General features: G+C 49.0%; 1 protein-coding gene across 1 annotated transcript in view; it reads right to left on the bottom strand.

Annotated features, from left to right (window-relative positions):
• Positions 1-2,546: 2,546 nt before the first annotated feature.
• Manbal (mannosidase beta like) overlaps positions 2,547-20,251 on the bottom strand; it is a 34,453-nt gene continuing 16,748 nt past the window's right edge. Inside the window, exon 3 of the mRNA XM_057781464.1 lies at positions 2,547-3,340. Coding sequence (XP_057637447.1) covers positions 3,233-3,340 — 108 coding nt within the window. The 3' untranslated portion in view covers positions 2,547-3,232. The remainder of the gene's footprint in view (positions 3,341-20,251) is intronic.

Consider the following 20,251-nt stretch of genomic DNA (forward strand, 5'->3'; position numbering starts at 1 on the left):
ATAATCCCAGTATTCAGTAGACTGAGGGAGGCGAGAGGAAGGAAGGGAGGAAGGGAGAAAGGGAGGGAGGGAGGGAAGAAGGAAGGATTCAGCCATTTGCAACAACAGAAAGGTACTACTGGAGGATACTGAACTAAGCGACATGGGCAGATATAGGATATTATGATCACTCTTGTCAAACTCACAATCAGAGAGCAGAGTGGTGCATGCCAGGGGCAGAGAGGCTGGTGTGATACCTGGTAAGATACTAAGTAGCCAAAGGGCCCAAGGCTTCAGTTATGCATGGCAACAAATTCCATAGGTCTAACACCTGCAGCAAGGTGATCTCAGGTCTCCTACTGTTGTGTGTACTTAAAATGTGCCAAGGAGGTAGAGACTAAGTGTTCACAGAACTAGCACGCCCTCTCACACACACAGAGAACTCAGGCGATGGATATTTTAACCAGCTTGATCATGGTGGTTATATATAATGTATATATAAAACTGAATTGTATACTTGGTTTTTTTGTTCTTGTTTGTTGTTTTTAAGGTAGGGTTTCTTTGTATAACAGCCCTGATTGTCCTGCTACTCACTCTGTAGACCAGGCTGGCCTTGAACTCAGAGATCCACCTACTTCTGCCTCCAGAATGCTGGGATTAAAGGTAGGTGCCACCACTGCCCAGGATGGCTTTCAGTTTTTAAAAAAGATTTTAAAATGTATTTTACATGCATAAGTATTTTGTCTGCGTGTATGTATGTGCACTGAGTATGTGCTGACGCCCACAATGCCACAGAAGGGCATTGGATCTTCTAGAGCCAGAGTTACAGGCAGTTGTGAGCTGCCATATAGGTGCTGGGAACTGAACTCAGGTCCTCTGCAAGTGCAGTCAAGGCCATCTCTCCTGCCTCGTTTGTTTGTTTTCATTCATTCATTCACCTTTAGGAGAGATGTTCTTCCAGGCGGAAGACCATGCACTCCCTGGCCAGCTGGCCTGAGATGCAGGTAAAGAGACCAGCGGTAGATGATGACGTTGATGTCGAGGTGCTCTTCGGCGTCTACAGGGAGATGCTGAGTAGGATACCAGGTCTGGAGGAGAGATGTTGGGAATGATTGGCATTTGGGTGATGTGATGGTTACTGCCAGCTCCCCTGTGCTATGAGATGCCTAGATGTTGGACTGCACTATTTCTGGGCACTCTGTGGGGGTGTTTCCAGACAGGTGAGCATTTGAACTACTGAGGGAAGTGAGTAGGGCCTGCTCCATGGGGCCTCGTCTACTTGGCAGTGGTCCCAATAGAACAAGAAGGTGGAGTCTCAGAGTCCCCTTCCCTCTCTCTGATTAGTGGGAACCAGGGATGGGAAGGAGACTCAGGAGAGATGGTCAGAACTCACAAGAGCCATCTCTGCCACAGTACAGAGGGGCGGAGGATATGGGGGAAGCACAGGCACCGTGTGACCTACAGTGATCTCTGGAGCCAGCTTCTGAGGTAACCCATGGAGTTGGACCCTGAGGTGGAATTTCTCCTGGGAGCTAGAGGTTCTCTCCATCAGGGGACAGATCTACAGCGGCCTGGCCCCACACCCACCATAGCCCTCAGGTCTCAACTCCTGCCTTTGGCCAGCTGCTCCCTTGCATTCAGCCAGGAAACTGGGCAGCCCCTTGGCCTGAGATGGGGCCCCTGCATTGGGCTCCCAAAGAACCTGCTGTGACTTGAAGACTCCTCACTCCACGTGTCTGCCTATCAGTCTCCCACCTGGCCAGATGCACCCGAGGTTCCCACAAAGGCCCCTTGTTTCTGTGGCTTGAAATCTAAGAGTTTAAGAGGTGACTGACAAGCAGAAACCTTCAGAGAAAGCCCTTTGCTTGCTTGTTTGCACAAGGTGGCCCTTTGCCAAGCAGAATGCCCCTGAACTTCCTGAGACCCGAGGTTCCGGGAGGCCTTGTCAAAGCCCTCTGCAAGGCAGGAACCCCATAGCACCTGCCCTACTAACACTAAAGAGCACAGCAGGATAAATGTCTGTTAAATTGCATGGCCAGGACCCCAGGCTTGGGTCACAGTCCCGCTGTGGCATCCCAAGTGGCCTAGACTAGCACCTGAAATGGACAGGTACCCCAAGTCCCTCAGCAGCCCTAATGACACTCGGGAAAGCGTCTGGCAGGCGAATGAGCCAGTTGACCCGACTTTGTGGTCTTAGGGGTTTTCCTGGACAGCTGATTCAGGGCATGTGATCAGAACCACTTGGAGCCTTGAGGCTTTCTACCATATTCTATTGTATCGTATCATATCATATGGTATCATATTTCTCACATCCCTAAGGACAAGCACTGTTGTCCTCTGGCAGCAGGAACCTACAGAGTAAGAGGGGCCTGGACCCTGTGGAGACTAACTCACAAGTGTTCCCAATGACAAAGACAGCATGGACCCTTTCTGAAAACCTGGAGGGCTCTGACCAGAGCTGCCCATTCTGTCCACACTGTCCCACGTCTATGGGGACAGCGCTCCCCTCACTTCCAGGAGAGAAACCCAGGCTGTCCCTTTCCCAGGTTAGCGACAACACAGCAGGCTCGGCATGCATGACGGTTTATTGGATTTGACTTTTCCCTAGAGTTGTTCTTCACTGGCCAGGGAATGAAAGATGCGGGGAAGACAGATCAGAGTCAAAGGCACTTGGAATGTTGGGATGGGTAAAAAGAGGAAAAGAGGTTGTTCCGACAGTGACAAGCCCATGTCAAAGGCTTACAAAGTGTGCACCCAGGAAACCTGGCCTCATTCAGCAAGCACCTGCCTGTGCAGGCATCACTGGGCCTAGGCCTTCTGCTGTCCTTCTATCCCCAACATCTCCAGGCCCTGGCTGCCACACTCAGTGGGCTGAACACATGTGAAGTTCCGTGCACACAAAAAGTATTGGGAGAGGGGGTGCTTGTAGCCTTAGATAACAGCTCCACACTGCGATGTGACGGCCCTGGTCTGAAGACCACCGGACCCGAGGATTAATGTGAATGTTTGGCTCTGTGAGCCTGACCTGGCTTCGGGACTCTCCAGGGCAGCGTCTGCTCTCAGAGTCTCTGCACCACAGAGTGAAGGGAGAGGAAGTGGTGGTCCGCACAGCCGGAGCCTGGGGACTGTTCAGAGGGAGCTTCAGTTTCCTCAGACCCTGAGCCAAGGACAGAGACAGTCCAGGAGAGGAAACAGGATGCTGGCTCCCAGGAGGGCTGCCCCCACGGCCAAGGCCACAGGCTCCTCTCTACTTCTACCGCTTCTTCTTTGTCTCCTTCTTTGGCCTCTTGTTGGTGGAAGGAACAGCAGCCTTGGGCTTCTTCAGTACCTCTGCACCTCTGGCCTCGGACTGCTCCGCCTCCTGTGTGGTGAATTTTTAAAAGAGAAAGTTCTGTTTAGAGGAATCCACCTTGACCAACTGAAGCATGCCACAGAAACACAAGGGAAGGATTATTACCTAGACTAGATTCTGAAAGTACAAGGCACCAGGTGGCATCTGGGCTCCTTTACCTCCCAGTTCAGTGGCCTGTGAGCTCCTCAGTCCCAGTCTTATGTGTAAGATGAGAACAGTGACAGACAGGAGGTGAAGTCACAGGAAGCACCAGCAGGGTTGGTGACACCCAGTGGCTGTCAGGATGTCCCATGCTAGGACAGCATTAATGAGGGTTGGCGGTGGGGAGGCTGCCAAGGCTAGCACACCTGGTGGTTACTCCCCCTCTCCCCCTCCCATGCATCCACAGAATTTGGGCTGGGAGTGGAGCGAGTGGCTGGCAGGCGGGCTAGCACTACACTGCGTTCTGTAGACTCTGGCAGGGGTGCCCTGGGGAAGGGCAGAGGCAGCCTCAGGACGGAACCCTAGATTCTCAGCAACTGGGGCAGCTCCATTCTGCCTGTTTCATACCCTATGATGCATCCCTTGGAAGACTGGGCTGAAACAAAGGTTTTGCTGCTGAAAAGAAAAAAAGAGTTCAAAGTCACAGATCTAGGTCTGGCCCTCACTGTGCAGATAAAGAAGGTGAGCCCCAGGAGGGGACAGGCCCTGCCCCAGGCCACTGTACTTGTACCAGAGAAGAATCGGGAATGCTCCCATCAGGTGTTCTTTGGTATCTCCTTTGGTGATAACATGAGCAGTTTGATGGCCCAAAGGACACCAGAAGCAGGCTAGCTGAGGAAATGCCAGCCACAGCCTGGGTCTGTCTGCAAGCTGTACTTGGTATGCAGTGTTTATTCTTAAAACTCCATGCCGGGGGCTGGAGAGATGGCTCAGAGGTTAAGAGCACTGGCTGCTCTTCCAGAGGTCCTGAGTTCAATTCCCAGCAACCACATGGTGGCTCACAACCATCTGGCGCCCGGGCATACATCGAGGCAGAATGTTGTATACATAATAAATAAATAAATCTTTAAAAAAAAAAATCCATGCCGGGTGGCGGTGGGGTGGGGTGGGGTATGTGGCATGGTGCCTCAGCAGGTGAAGTGCAGCAATGAGCTGAGTTTGCTTGTATGTGTGTTTGTGTACATGTGTGTGCTCAGTGCCCGTGGAGGTCAGAAAAGGTTGTTGGAAGGTATATTTTGTTTATACATTAACAAATTAAGCTTGCCTGAAGATCAGAGTGCAGAGTTAAGCCACTATAGGCCAAGAGAGTGGTGGCACACACCTTTAATCCCAGGACTCGGGGAGACAGGGGCGGATGGATATCTTTTAGTTCAAGGCCACCTTGGGCTACACAGTATTGAATCTGTCTAAAAGAGAAACAGAGCTCACACAAAGGTGATCCCAGCACTCGGGATCCCATGCCTTTAATCCAGCACTAGGGAGTAGAGACAGGAGTGATATGGTTGGGTAGAGAGAGGAATTTAAGGCAGAAAGAGACAGGAACTCAGTGCAGTCTGAGGTTTGGTGGAGACAGTTGCAGTCTGAGGCTCGCCCGTGCAGTCAGAGGACGAAGTCTAAGGAGACAGTCAGAGAACAGGATCGCCCCTTCGGTCTGAGCATTGATAGAAGTAAAAGGAATCTTTAGTGGCTGGCTGCTCTGTTTCTCTGATCTTCAGCATTAACCTCTATATCTGACTCTGGGTTTTTATTATTAAGACCAATTAGAATTCGTGTTACATTGGATCTCCTGGATCTGAGCTACCTATGGCTGTGAGCCACAAGGTGAAAACTGAACCTTCTGCAAGAGAATCAAGAGCTCTTAACTGCTAAGATATCTTCCGGCCTCCAGCCTCTTTGATCTCAAGTTAAAATAGAAAAATCAAAAAGCAGACTAAGGCTACATCCTTGCTCTGGAAGGCAAAGAGGTTCCTCTTGAACGAGATGGGTGCAGGAAAGAAACCCATATAGCCACTTCTCCGTGGGTTACGGAAAGGGTTATTCCACACCGCCAAGGCTGTCTCGGGGATTTCTTGGGACCAGACACCTCTGTGTGGAGCTCGCTGAGCCTGGGTTCCAGCTTATTTTATTTTCCAGCATTACTCCAGCCCCCAGGGGCCCAGCCTCCATCACAGGAGCATAGGAACTGCAGCTCAGAGGATGGATCCTAGAACAGAGACCCAGCCCAGACCTGGCCAACTCCCCCTTAGCCAGAGGGCAGGTGCGAAGGCTGCCCTCCCCACCAAGTCTCAGGACTGGCTGCTGGGCCTCCTCCAGCCAGAACTCACAATGGAGTTCAAGGTCTCCCAACACTATTATTTATGTAAACTGGCCAAGAAATTAAAAAAAAAATTAACCAGTTAGAGAACAAACAAAATGGCAATTTTATTTTTTTATTTATTTATTTTTTTTTAAAGATTTTATTTATTTATTATGTATACAACATTCTGCCTCCATGGATGTCTGCAGGCCAGAGGGCGCCAGACCTCATTACAGATGGTTGTGAGCCACCATGCGGTTGCTGGGAATTGAACTCAGGTCCTCCGGAAGAACAGTCACTGCTCTTAACCGCTGAGCCATCTCTCCAGCCCCAAAATGGCAATTTTAAAAATCCAATATGTGCAGCTTCCAGTGAAGCTGGGCGTGGGCACCAATCACACCACCACCACGCTGGCCCCAACACTGCCTATAGTTAGTGTGACAGGTCCTGACGAAAAGCAGTATGGGCCTCAGGTTATAAACAAAGGAACCAATACCCAGAAAGGACCAGGGCTGGCCTGAGCTCTCGGCTGGTGAGTTGCAGAGTCAGCCCATGTCTCTTACTGCTTCCGTGGTAACTATGAAATCTATTTTCTACACTTGGGAGCCTCTTGCGCCCCATTCTGGAATGATGAGACTGCTCTGTTCTAGATTCTGCCTGTTCCTTCCTTGTGATCAGAAGTCCTGGAGGAGCCGGGAGAGAGGGTGAGTGCTGTAGTGATGTTTGCTTTGTGGCTGACGCAGGCCTGTGGGTGTACACGCTCTGCAGCCATCACGTCTGAACATATTAGCAGCCCCCCCTCCTGCTCACCCCCACCTTTTGGCACTGCTATCCATCTAGCTCGCAAGGCATTTCTGAGCTCTCACTGCTCCCTCTGACGGAGATGCCCCCACCTCCATCTGTCCCCAAGGCCTGTTTATTCTACTTTCCAAGAGGTTGCGGGTTTCGCGCATCCCAGCCACACATACAACTCAATGTCCATTCGTGTCTCGGCCACTCCGGGTTTTGCATCCTCCCCTCGCATCCTCCACATTGCTTCTAGTCCATTCTCTAAAACGATGTAAACAGTCACGATTGGGCTGGTTTTCCAGTTTTAAAAAGACCCAGTGTGACTTCTGAGAGGCAGTCTACTCTAGCCTTGGCTTGCCTGCAGGCAGGCCCCTCACTCTGGGCCATGGGCACTGCTTCCTGGCATCCGCTTGTTGCAGAGGTGCTGGGTACTCACTGTCTTTTTATGTGTGGCCGCTGTAAGAGGCCCTGCGCTCACCACAGGGGGTGCAGAGCGGTCAGTATACTCCACTCACTTGCTCACTGGGCCTTATGATGACGAGGCAGTCACTAGGCCTCATTTACTGGCAGGGACGCCAAGGCTCTGACACTGGGCCCTTCTAGGCCAGGCACAGGGAAGCAAAGCGTCTGTCTCAGTGTGAATTGGATGCTCAGGTCCTAGCACTACAGGGGTAGTGTCCACTCTGAGCTGACAGGAATGACTGAACAAATGAGTGATTTAATTTCTTTTCAGATGTGCCTGGCTAGGAAAAGGCAGGGAAGAGCAGACTACACACCCGACAGCCTCACCTTTAAGTCTGGGGACACCACACCTCATCTGAAGTGATGAAGTGATGAAGGGAAAAAGAAGCCTCCACTGTCAGGTGTTTCCTGGGTCTTTGGAGGCATCTTTTGGGGGACACAACTCCATCAATTATGAGGTGGTGAGAGAACGGCTCAACGGGTCAGAACATTGCTGCTGTCCACATTGCCCAGGTAATAGAATCTGTGCAGGATCAAGGGAGAAACACTAAGCTCGTTCTCTCCACTGTGCTGCTCCATGGGGCTGTGTGCCTGCAAATCGGGACAGAATGTCACTCAACACTGTCATTCTTTCCTTGAAAACAGTCCAGGGAAAGAAAAACACAGCTCTGCCCAGGCTCCGCCTGGGAACTGTCTCATCTGACCTGCCAGGAGCTCTCCTCTTTTTAGGTTGGACAGAACTCAGCAGGTCAGCCTCACGCTGCCGCTCTGGCCTTCCCACAGTGTCACTGAGGCCTGAGGCGGGGAGCTGGAGCAAGGCAGTGGCCTTGAGAAGAGGACAAGACACCAGCTGAAACGGAGTGGGGGAGACTGTCCATAAGGCTCAACTCTGGCAAACAGACACACGGCATCCAAGCTGCTCGGTTGGCAGTGGAACTGTGATCAGAAAACAGTTGGGCGGGGCGGGGGGCAACACACGGAGCAAAGCACTGCTGCAGAAGCAGAAGAGCCCAGTTCAGATCCCCGGTACCCATGTAAGAAGTGGGGTGTGGCAGCACAGCTGTTAGCTCAGCATTAGGGAGGCAGAGACAAGGTGTCTGGGGCTTGAGTACACACACATGCATGCACACATATATACACATCACATACACACATACATCAGTCCCAGAAGCTCATTCGGACATATTCTGGCAGGACTTTACAGGTCCTTCCCACTGGTTAGCCTGTGGGTGTGTCCAGTCGTCCCTCACATGAGCTGGCACACACTTGCAGCCTGGTGCTAGTGGGAGCATGAGGAGGCCCTCACCTTGCCCACCACATAGCGCTCTCAGGAACAGGTCATTAAGTCAAGCACACCTGCCTCGCAAGCTGCAACAACATGGCAGAACCAGAGTTGGCTCTATTAGCCAGTCCCTGGATGCTAGGACTGGGCGTGTGTTATAGTGGCCCTCATGGGCAGGGAAACTCCGTTCCTCTACAGAACATTGCACAGGGCTCTGGCACTCTGGGCCATTATCCCAGAGCTCAGGGAAGGAAGTGCCATCTCTGTGGGCAGTACATTAAATGCCCCCACACTCACTATCTATTCTAGTGAGCTGCCCAGAAGAGCACGTGGTCATGTAGAGCCTCCATGAGACTTGTCATCCCTGGATGACAGGATGCTGATAGCAACCATCCTCCCTACACACCACGGGGCCTGAGAAGGAAGTCAGTACTCCCTGGGACAGGCAGGAGCTGGAGAGACAGACGGCTCCAAAGACTCTATGCTTCCAAGTCCACTGTGCCTCGATTACCATGTCAGCTGCTTGCTGAGTCTTCACTAACACAACAGACCTGGACAGGCATGAGCAAGCAAAGCTGCCTACCTTCTACTGCTGGTAGCTGGCTGGTTGCTGATGACAGCTCAGCCAACAGCTAAACTATGACCTCCCGGGGCACTCACTACCAGGTGTACTCTTAGTACCTGCTATGTGAGCCACTGAACAAAGCAAATACCTACTCACATAGGGGGCCAACTGGGTCTACCTTCTGTGCAGAAGCGAATCCAAAAGAGGACTGGGAGGCAAGCTCAGACCAGATGAGGCAGAGGGGGCAGCCACCCACACTTCCTCAAACTCCATCTCTTCTCCCCCGCCGCTTCTTTCTTTTCTTTTTCTGTTTTTGTTGTTGTTGTTTTTTTGAGACAGGCTTTCTCTGTGTAACAGCCCTTGCTGTCCTCAAACTTGCTCTGCTTGCTCTGTAGACCAGAGTTCTGGCCTTGAACTCACAGAGATCCACCTGCCTCTGCCTCTCAAGTGCTGGTATTAAAGGTGTGTACCACCACCACCACCCAGCTTTCTTTTCTTTCTTTCTTCCCTACTTCCCTTTCCTCCCTTCCCTTCCTCTTTTGTTTCTTTGGTTTTTGAGACAGAGTTTCTCTGTGTAGTCCTGGCTGTCCTGGAACTCACTCTGTAGACCAGGCTGGCCTCAAACTCACAGAGATCTGCCTGCCTCTGCCTCCAAGCACTGGGATTAAAGGTGTGTGCCACCAATGCCCAGCTTTCTTTTCTTTAAGACAGGATCTCATTGTGCAGCCTTGACTGATCTGGAACTTGCTACGCAGATCAGACTTGCCTTGACTCACAGTCCCCACCTGCCTCTTCCTAGAGGGTTCAGGGATTAAAAGCATGCACAGGCATGTCTGGCTTACTACCCTGTAAACTGCTGCCTTTCACCTAGGAAAAGCTACACAGACCTCCCTAGAAATGCACCCAGTCAGCTCTGCCGGAACCCCTTTAAAGAGGGCTGCCCGGGCTTGGCAGAGCTGGCAAGCTGAGTCTGCTTGCCTCTGGTTTCTGAGGTAGTACATTTTACATAAGTTCCCCAGGACTCCAGCTTTTATAGGACTAGACCTCCCCTCTTCTTGCTCTGTAGCTTCCACCCACTGACTACTGCTGTCCACAGCGGGCCAGTATACAGTTCCTTCTAGAGGCCTTTGAACTAGATCAAGCAGGAAGGCAGCCCTCTTGAGATGCAACATCTGAAGGAGATAACCCCTGGGAGCTGTCATCACACTACAGGGTCAGGGAGCAGAGGAAGCAGGCCCTGGTGAGATCTCGGGGGATGGGGGGAGAGGGTACCTTAGGAGCAGCAACAGTGCATAGAAACTTCAAGCAGGGTAGGTAGGTGGGGTCAAGCTCAGGCCTTTCTGGAACCTTATTTTCCTTGCAGAGTCCAGCAACTCCTCCTTAGGTTTCAATTAAGCATGTTAAGTGGAAGTAAGTTCAAGGCCAGTCGGGGCGACAGGAGCAGACCCAGTTTTAAAACTGCCACACACACACACACACACACACACACACACACACACACACACACGCGCGCAGGCGTGAGAGCAGCAAGTTGGCGGGTGACCCTGAGGCCTCTAGTCTAGCTTCTTTCTCCAGGCTCTTCCTCTCCCAGCTTGAGACATCAAGCTGTCACTTCAAACTTAACCCATGCTCCTAAGATTCGTTTATGTATTAGCATCACTTGGGCAACTCTGAAGACCCCAGCAACAGCATCTCCATGAGTCAGTCCAGGCTACAAAAACTACCCCAGTGGCCCAGCCAGCTACAGAACCACAAGATGATGACACTCCCAGCCCCTGTCATGGGCAAACATCAGTAGTCAATTCTTTCTTCTAGAGTCTAGAAGCTCAGGATCCTTATTTTATTTTCCTTTTGAGACAGGGTCTCACCAGGTACCTGTAGCTGGCCTTGAACTTGAAGAGATCACTGCCTGCGGCCCCACCCTCCTCAGTGCTGTGACTAAAGGAGTATGCCACTACAGACAGCCTAAATCTTATCGCCTTTATTTATTATGGGTGTGTGCACGTGTGGGTACACTGTGGAGGTCAAGGGACAACTCTGGAGTCGGTTCTCTTCTGCCACTATGTCGGTTCTGGAACAGAAGAAGTTGTCACCAGTTCCCAGCCTTTTTACCATCCCCTCCATCCAACCAAACCTGGCTTAGAGGCAAGTGTATTTGCTGTGTTGTCTGGATGGGGCAGAGGCAGTCTAATGACCTGCTATCTCATATTTTAAAATTCAGCCTACAAGAAAATACTTGGGTTGTGTGACCTTGGCCTTAGCCGGGAGCAAATAAATGTTTTCTCAGGTCGTAGCTAATGAGCTGTCAATGGGAAAAGCTTCCATCTGGCTTAGAGTTCTAGAGACTTGGCTTGTGTGACCAATAGGCTCTTATTTCTCCTCTGAAAAGGAAGGGGGTGGGGTGGGAAGCATTTATATGCGTTCTTTTTTTTCTTCCCTGATTAGCCCCCAAAGAGCTTTCAAATAATTTGCTAAGTATTGAAGCATTGAAGTCATAAACCAGTTGCAAGAAATCAGCTTACTGGAACAAGAGGAAAGACATTCTTTTGCTTTTCAAAGGCTTTCCCATCATCTGAAGCCAAAAATATTATCTTCTGACCCAAAAAGACACTAATAAACCTTGTTTCTATATGATGCCAACGAAGAGGACGGTTTTGCCCTAAGCAAAACAGCAAAGAGCAGCATTGTTCTCTGGGCCTCTTTACCCCACTTCTGCCCCTGTCACCTCGGTAGCAACCTCGGCTACCAAGCACTTCACTTCCCTGTGCCCTCAGGCTCTAGGAGCCTCTCCAAGCTGCCCCTACTTTCCAGGCTCCCTTTCTCCCTTGTGCCCTAGCTAAAGCTCCCCCTCATCTCCCTGCTTGCTGTCGCACACCAGCAGTGGAGTGACACGCAGCATGACTGGCTCTGCTGTCTACTTCTCACACAGCTCCATTTCCTTTCCTTGCATGTAGCTAGGAACCGGTGAGGGAGAGGAGGCTGTCTCAGGCAACATACGGAAGAGAATCGGAAGCAGAATCCCTAATCCCAGGGGCCATGTGCTGGCCTAAGGCAGTAAGTGGGGTCACAGTACTTCATCTTCATCATTATCACTGTATTGCTACTGAACCACTGGAAAGGGTTTTTTTTTTTTTAAATTTTTTAAAAGATGTATTTTTCCTTAATATTTTCATTTATTATTTGGGAATTTCACATAATGCACCCAGATCACTTCCCAGTCCTCCCAGGTCTGCCCCCTCACCCTTGTGGCCTCCCTCCACCAAAAAAAGAGATTAAAAAAAAAGTCGAGTGCACAGTCAAACTCCCAGTGGTTGGCCCGCCCCCAGAGAAAAGTGAGTTTTTCTCCTCCCCAACTGGCAGCTATTTATTGTGGAAAGCTGCACCTCAGCATCCCCATCACAATTTCTAAGAGTTCTCTTCAATGGCTTCCTGTCTAGACTGTTTTTGGGGGGGATGGGGTTTGTCACAGAAGTCTTCTTCCATGTCTCTCTTTCTCAACTGTGAGTCTGCAATCATTGATGCCACTGCAGATGTGTTCTTGTCCTTTATAGCCAGCAGGAACATGGATCGTGCCTTTTGGTGTCAGCATGTACCATGGTGCCATGGACCTACCTCACCCTGGTCTCCAGTACAGGTCATAGACACCAACCAACACAGTTCCCACTGGCAGCCCAGCCCACAGACATCAACATCACTTCAGGCCGGCCATCTGTGGAGGCCCAAAAATGTGAGCCTATTTCCATATTGACCAAAGGTCAGAGAGGTGGAAATTACCTCTATTTCCTTCTAGGTTATTGTGTTTCTACCTCAAACAATGGTCTTACCTAGTTTTAGACCAGAGGGTTCTGTTTGCTCAAGATCATTTTCAGCAGGTGTGGCTAATAGCCAGACCTTGTATTTCAGGAATAGAGAAGTAGATATGTTTCTACCTCAAACAAAAGTCTAAGGATCCGCAGGGCAATGGTGGTGCACGCCTTTAATCCCAGCACTCGGGAGGCAGAGGCAGGCGGATCTCTGTGATTTCGAGACCAGCCTGGTCTACAGAGCAAGTTCCAGGACAGGCTCCAAAGCCACAGAGAAACCCTGTCTCGAACCCCCCCCCCAATAAAAAAGAAAGTCTAAGGATCCAACCAAGTTTCCAGGTCTCTTAAGGAGATAACATTGGATTCCACACAGGGAGTGATTTGTCTACAGATGTTTTGGTCTAGAATGTGGGTTGTTTTGTTCTAGCGACAGAACGCTTAACTATGGACGTAGCCCGCGACCGCAGTTTTTTGTCTTACTCCTACATTTTGAGGTCAGGGATATTTTAAGCAATTGGAAATTAAACATGGGCTGATTTCAGTACTCACTGGAATTCCCTCCTGGTACTATTCCATGTTTTTCTGTCTTATTATCTTTGTATTCTTTACTAATACTTCTAAATCCCCACGCCCCTACACTGGCGAGTGGTATTTTTGTCAAGGCTGGTCCCTGACAAAGTCCAGACCATGGGCATCTGCATGGCCTTTGCTGGTAGCATGGGCCGTGGACATTACATCCTCCAGCAGCTGTGAGCTACAGACGGCCTAATGTGGCAGCACAGACCATGGCCCCGGACATCAACGATGCCTCCTGCTGCAGCAGGACCATGAACCCAGACATGTCCCCTGGCGGTAGCACAGGCCACAGTCATTAATACAGCCTCCAGCCTCAGAGGCCTAGACATCAACATGGTTCAGTCTCTCTCTGCCGAGCACGCACTGCTCCATCCTTCCTACTCCTCCATCCATAATTCATCCATTGCAATGGCATTGGAAACCGCAGTACATCACTCTGTGTGTGCCTGCATGTGCATGTGTGTATGTATTTGCCCATACAGTTCTACATGCAAATACTCATTGCCACGAGTCACTGGTCTGGCTCAAGGCCTCTGGTCTCTTAAGCACTAAAAATACTGGACCATTTTCAAGATTTCTTTGATTACAGCTATGTTTCAGGTTTTTGTCTTTGGTGGCAATAACGTGCTCCCAGATCTGGTTCTGCAAGACCAGCTCCTCCTCGAGGTCCAGCAGCTTGTAGATGGAGTAGGTGTTGGGGTTGACTGACTTGAAGCATTGATCTGAGACTGGGTGGCTGCAGAACTGGTCAGGCCACCCTACGCTGTCATGGGCTTTTGAGTGCATCCATTTATTTACTGATTTTTGTTTTTCAAGACAGGGTTTCTTGTATAGCCTTGGTTGTTCTGGAACTAGCCTTGTAGACCTGGCCTCAAACTCAAAGAGATCGCCTGCCTCTGGCTTCTGAGTTCTGGGATTTAAACTGTGCACCAACACCCACCTTAAAAATGTATTTATTTTATTTTATGTGTATGAATGATTTGTCTCCATGTCTGTATATATACCATGGCATGTCTGGTACCTACAGAGATGGGAAGTCAGGCCAGAAGGTTTTTGGATCCCCTGGAACTGGAGTTATAGATGATTGTCAACCACCACATGACCCCACATGAGTGCCAGAAACTAAACCCAGGTCCTCTGTAAGAGCAACAGACACTTTTAATAGCTAAGCCATCTCTCCAGCCTCAGTGTTTTGTTGTTGTTTAAGATTTACTTTTTGTATTTTTGTACATATGTGTTTATGTGGATGCCTGCAAAGGCCAGAAGAGGGCGCTGGACCCTGTGGAGCTGGAGTTACAAGTATTGTGAGCTGCCTAATATGGGTGCTGGGAACCAAGCTTAGGTGCTCTGCGGAGTAGTAAGTACTCTTTACTGAGCCATCTCTCCAGTCCTCTAGCAAGCTTTTTTTTTTTTTTTTTTTTTTTTTTTTTTTGTAAAAAGGGACAAATTCAAATATAGTGGTACACCCTTTCATTCCCAGCACTTGGGAGATAGAGATGAACTGATCTCTGTGAGTTTGAGGACAGTCTGGTCTACACAGTGACCAGGCCAGCTGAAACTAGGGCCAGTGAGATGGCTCAACAGGTAAAGGATTTGCCACTAAGCCTGCCGACTTGAGTGTGATCCCCAGAGTCCACAGGGTGGAGAGACCAGACCCCTGCGAGCTGTTCTCTGACCTCCACACATATACACAGGCATTCACAAAGACTGCTGAAACAGCCCTGGTGGCAGCACTCGGGAAACTGAGGCAGAAAGGCTACTCTTAGTTCCAGGCTAGCCTGGGCAACAGTATGAAATCTTGTTTCAGTAAAACAAAGCTAATACAGTAAACTTCAGTTAGGAACGTACCTCCTGTGTTCCCAACCCTCTGAACTACAAACAAATAAAACAAAACAAAAAAGATTTGCTACACTGTATTAACATTTTTAAAGATGAGGTAAATTAAGTCTTCCTGCTTACTGGGGGACTTAGGAGAAGGCACGAGAATTTTTAAAGTTTCGTCTACTGATTTACTATGGAGTGTGCCACAGTGAACATGTGCGTAGATCAGAGAGCAACTTTCAGCTGATTTGGGGGAGACCTATTTCTAAGCCCTTTGTCAACTCCTTGCCTCAAAGGACCTTAACCTTCCCTGTAAGCCTTGGGGCTGACTGAGGCTCACTTCAAAGGGTTAAGAACAATGAGCGGAACATGACTTCCCCTTGTATCTCTCCAAACACAACACCCAGCATCTCCTCCCCCCTGGAGACTCAGGGCCTCAGCAGCAGCTCTAGAGACAATAAAAGTGTGTCCCTATCATCCCCAACAGCATGCCCTGTCTGAGGACTAGGGCCAGGGTTGTATTGTTAAAGGGTAGAAAGTCCAGTGGTAACAGTCACAAAATACCAGAGTACATGACAGACACAACCCCCAGAAGCCACAAACCCATTCATGCTGGACCTTTCAATGCTCTGTCCTTGTCTGGTTGCCGTATGTGCGCCTGAGTATGTGCTCATGTTGCGTGTGGTGCACGCGTCCATGAGCGTAAGACACCAAACCTAAGGCTTGCTATTCTTCAGCTAGGTTGGTGGCCAAGACACAGTACTCTGTCTGTTCCACCCACCCCAGCGCTGCAGCCATGTGCACTTAGCCAGGTGAGTACTGAGGACCCACACTCAGGTCCTTTATCCGCTGAGCCATTTCCATATCCCCCAGCTCCAGTGTCTATGCAGCCCAGACTGGTCCTGCAGGTACTGTGTGGCTGCCTTAGGGTTTTCTGCTGCTGGGAAGAGACACCATGACCATGGCAACAGTTCTGGAAACATTTAACTGAGGTGGCTCACGTAGTCTCCGAAGTTCAGTCCACTATGACCATGACAGGGAGCATGGCGGCATGTGGGCAGATGTGGTGCTGGAGTTGAGAGTTCTACATCTTGGCTTGCAGGCAACAGGAAGTTGACTGAGACACTGGGTGGTATCCTGAGCATAGGAAACCTCAATGCCCACCCCCACAGTGACACACTTCCTCCAACAAGGTTATACCCACTCCAACAAAGTCACACCTCCTAATAGTGCCACTCCCTGAGATTATGGGGCAATTACATTCCAACCACCACCACAGAAGCTAAGCTAGCCCCAAACTCACAAGTGCCGGACTACAGATGTGCTCCATCTTAGCTCCCTTCTCATCTCACTCCAGTGTCTTCCTAGGAGACTTCAGCCTCTCACATGGCTTCAATGCCATCTTACACATGCCCTAATGTCAGTCAACTATTTGGTTACGGCCTCCTCCTGCAGGTATACAAACCAACCTGCTGACTTGGGACAGACAGACCACCCACATGCCTTAAAGGCATGTTTAAAAACATATGTATGCATATATACAAATATATATACACACACATACATACATACACGTAATTTATTTTTATTTTATGTGCATTAGTGTTTTGCCTGCATGTATGTCTATGTGAGGTGTCAGAAGCCCTGGAACCGGAGTTATACAGTTGTGAGCTGCTGTGTGAGTGTGGAAAATTGAACCCCGTCCTCTGGCAGAGCAGCCAGCGCTCTAACCACTGAGCCATCCCCCAGCCCTTAAAGGAACTTTTTTAAAACTTAAAAACTGGCATGCTCTTTCCCTGACCCCATGTCACACCTGTCCCTTGACTTGGTTCCCATTGCACCAGCTCCCCTCGCCCTCTCCACTACATCAGCGGAACTTCAGAACACAGCAAGCCCCAAGATGTACAGTCTCCAGGGCGTGCTATGCATTGTGAAAAACACACCTTTAATCCCAGCACTTAGGAAACAGACAGGTAGGTCTTCATGAGTGCGAGGCCAGCCTGGTCTACATACACAGTGAGTTCAAGCCAGTCAGGGCTGCACGGTCTCATTTCTGGAGGGGGAGCATTCAGAAAGAAAAATAAAAAGAAGGAACAAAACTATGTTTATGACTATGTGCCAGCTCAGTACTCCAGAGGAAGGACTGAATACATACATGGATACATCACACACACCGCACACATATGTATATCACACACCACACATATAGATATATCACACACACCGCACACGTATAGATACACACACACCACACACATATAGATATATAACACACACCGCACACATAGATATATCACACACACCACACACATATAGATATATCACATACACCGCACACATATAGATATATCACATACACTGCACACATAGATACATCACACACCACACACATATAGATGTATCACACATACTGCACCTCCCACACAAGCAGTTATTTGGTTTTAAGAAACAACAATGAGCCGGGCGGTGGTGGCACACGCCTTTAATCTCAGCACTCAGGAGGCAGAGGCAGGTGGATCTCTATGAGTACAGCTTGGTCTACAAGAGCTAGTTCCAGGACACCTAGGACTGTTACACAGAGAACCAAAACCAAAACCAATCCAAAACGAAACAAACAAAAAACCAATGACTCAAAATGATAAAAATGAATCATAGTATAAAAATCGCATTCTATAGGAGGAAGAAAAGGGGACTGGTAGGAGCATAATGAGATTAAAGGAAACTTCCATGAATGTACCTTATCATACAGTTTGGAAATAGTATATATTTATATAAAATGTTTCATATGATTTCAAAAACAAATTAAACTAATAAGGAAAAATTCCTAGAAACTAAAAACAAGTTGTAGCGAATATACCTAATGGCTTCTGGAGTGGAGACACGGAGAGCAGGCTGGGTATTGTGCTTCGCTGCAGGAACACAACCTGAGGCCAAAACAAACCCTCACATTTCCACCTGAGTCCCAGGTTGGTAGTGAGAATCAGACACTGTAGGTGTGTAGAATAAAGTAACGTAAAACACAATAGCCATCTTTCCAGAAGCTGCTGGCACCGCTGGTCCCTGCTGGCACTGGCACTGGCACTTCTAAGCGCTGGTCCCTGCTGGCTCTGGGCACTGGGACCTCTAACAGCTTCCCTCGCTCCCACAGCTTGTATGAGTGCACTGTGCCTAACCCACCAAGGATCTGCTTATGCTGGACACCTGCTTTCCTGGAAGTCTGGAATTTGGGTATATGGTAGGTAACCAGTGCTTATGCAACCAGTTATGTGACCCCAATAAGAAGCCCGTGGGCTAGAGCTATATAGCTCATGGGTAGAATGCTTGCTTCTCAGTACATGATGCCCTAGATTCAAGGCCCATTACTGTCACAGAAAATAAAACTGTTAGTTTATGGCTGTGTTTGCTAAGCATGCACGAGGCCCTGAGTTTAGTCTCAAACACCCCATAAACCAGGTGTGGCAGTGCATATCTGACATCCCCATTATTAGGGATAGAGAGGCAGAAAGATCAGCAATGTAAGGCCAACCTCTGCTATGTGAGACTGTCTTGAACAAAAACAACCCAAACACACACACACACACACACACACACACACACACACACACGCGCGCACGCACGCATGCACGCACGCACACTGTATGGAGTTCCTGGTTGAACAATGCCTCATGACCTATCCACTCCTTGCTACTGGAGTTGGACACACCTGTGTGGCTCCAGCGAGGGCATTTTTGGGCTTGGGTTCCTCCAGGTTTAGTCCTCGCCTTTTCTATAGCCTTTCACTGTGGCAGCCACAGCTATGAGGCCTCCTAGTTAATCACTGAACCTAAGTCGGTCTTGGTTACCTCCAACGCAGCAGGACAGACCAAATTAGTCATTTTGTTAATCTTTCTAGGAAATAAGACTGCCAGTATAAACCAAAGATATTTGTTTAGGACAGGCAGGATGGCTCAGTGGGTGAAGGCACTTGCAGCCAAGCTTGACAACCTAAATTCAATCCCAGGGACCCTCATGGTGGAAGGAAAAACTCAACTCCTAAAGGTGTTCTCTGACCTCCACACACACACTGGCACATGCACACACTCACACATATACATACACACAAAATAAATAAATGTAAAGAATGTTTTAAGATATAATTGTAGCCTCCCAAGTAAAAACAGCAGCCTTCAGTTTGAATTCTAAACAGCTGGATGAACTCCAATTCTCTTTCCATTGAGACAGGGTCTCACTGTGTAGCCCAAACTGGCCTACAATTTACTAGAGTCTAGACTGCCCACAAATTTACAGAATCCTCCTGCTATAGCTTCCCGAGTGCTGTAATTACGAGCGGGAGCTATTCTATCTGACGCAACTTCTTTCCTAACAAACTTAGTGCGGTCGGTGTGCTGGCACACACTTGGTGCACATCCCAGTGCCTGGGGGGCTGAGGCGGGAGAAGAGTGGGTTCAAGGACAGACTGAAATTTAAAGGAAGATGCAGTCTCAAGTAACAAAACACGGAAACAAAAGCCAGGTCAGTGGGATGGCTCATAGCGTAAAGGTTACCAAGACTGACAAACTGAGTTCTGTCCCTGGAACCCACAAGGTGGAAGAAGAGAACCAACTCCCAAAAGTTGTCCTTTGACCTCCACACAAGCTCACACCCACACCCCCCACAACAAATAAATAAGTAAATAAATAAATAGAATTTAGAAATTAAAATGGGGCTGGAGAGATGGCTCGGTAGATAAGAGTACTTGTTGCTACTGCAGAGGACCTGGGTTCAATTCCCAGGACAGTCCATTGTGAGCTCCACGGGAGCCAACGGGCATGCACATGTTCATCTATATATATGCAGGTAAAATGTTCATACATATAAAGTAAAACCAAAAAAATTAAAAAAAAAAATAAGCCTAGTTAAAACATCAAATAGAGTGCTGGTGTCCCGGTTAGGGTGCTGATTGCTGTGAAGAGACACCATGACCATGGCAACTCTTATAAATTGGGGGGCGGGTAGGGCTGAGCTGCAGTGGATGCTGGAGCCACTTAGGACAGAGTTCAGGCTCAGGTAGACCATCTGAACTCATGATGATCTCAGTACACAGGGGCAGATGCCACGATCCTACTGACACCAACCACGACTATAAAAACAGCGAGTTCAAGCACCAGCTATGACGGGTATAACAAATACCTGAATGAATGGCTCTAGGTGCTTATATGAGACTTCCTGCAGGAACAGTGACCACACAGAGAGAAGCAATCATGCAAATCCTGGAGTGTATAGATCACAGAGGATAAAAACCTGCTTTCACCAACTAATCAATGTCCGAAAAAATGGGGGTGTTGTATAAGAACGAGGGGAAGAA

This window comes from Chionomys nivalis, chromosome 9, assembly GCF_950005125.1.
Source record: "Chionomys nivalis chromosome 9, mChiNiv1.1, whole genome shotgun sequence".
Taxonomy (NCBI): Eukaryota; Metazoa; Chordata; class Mammalia; order Rodentia; family Cricetidae; genus Chionomys; species Chionomys nivalis.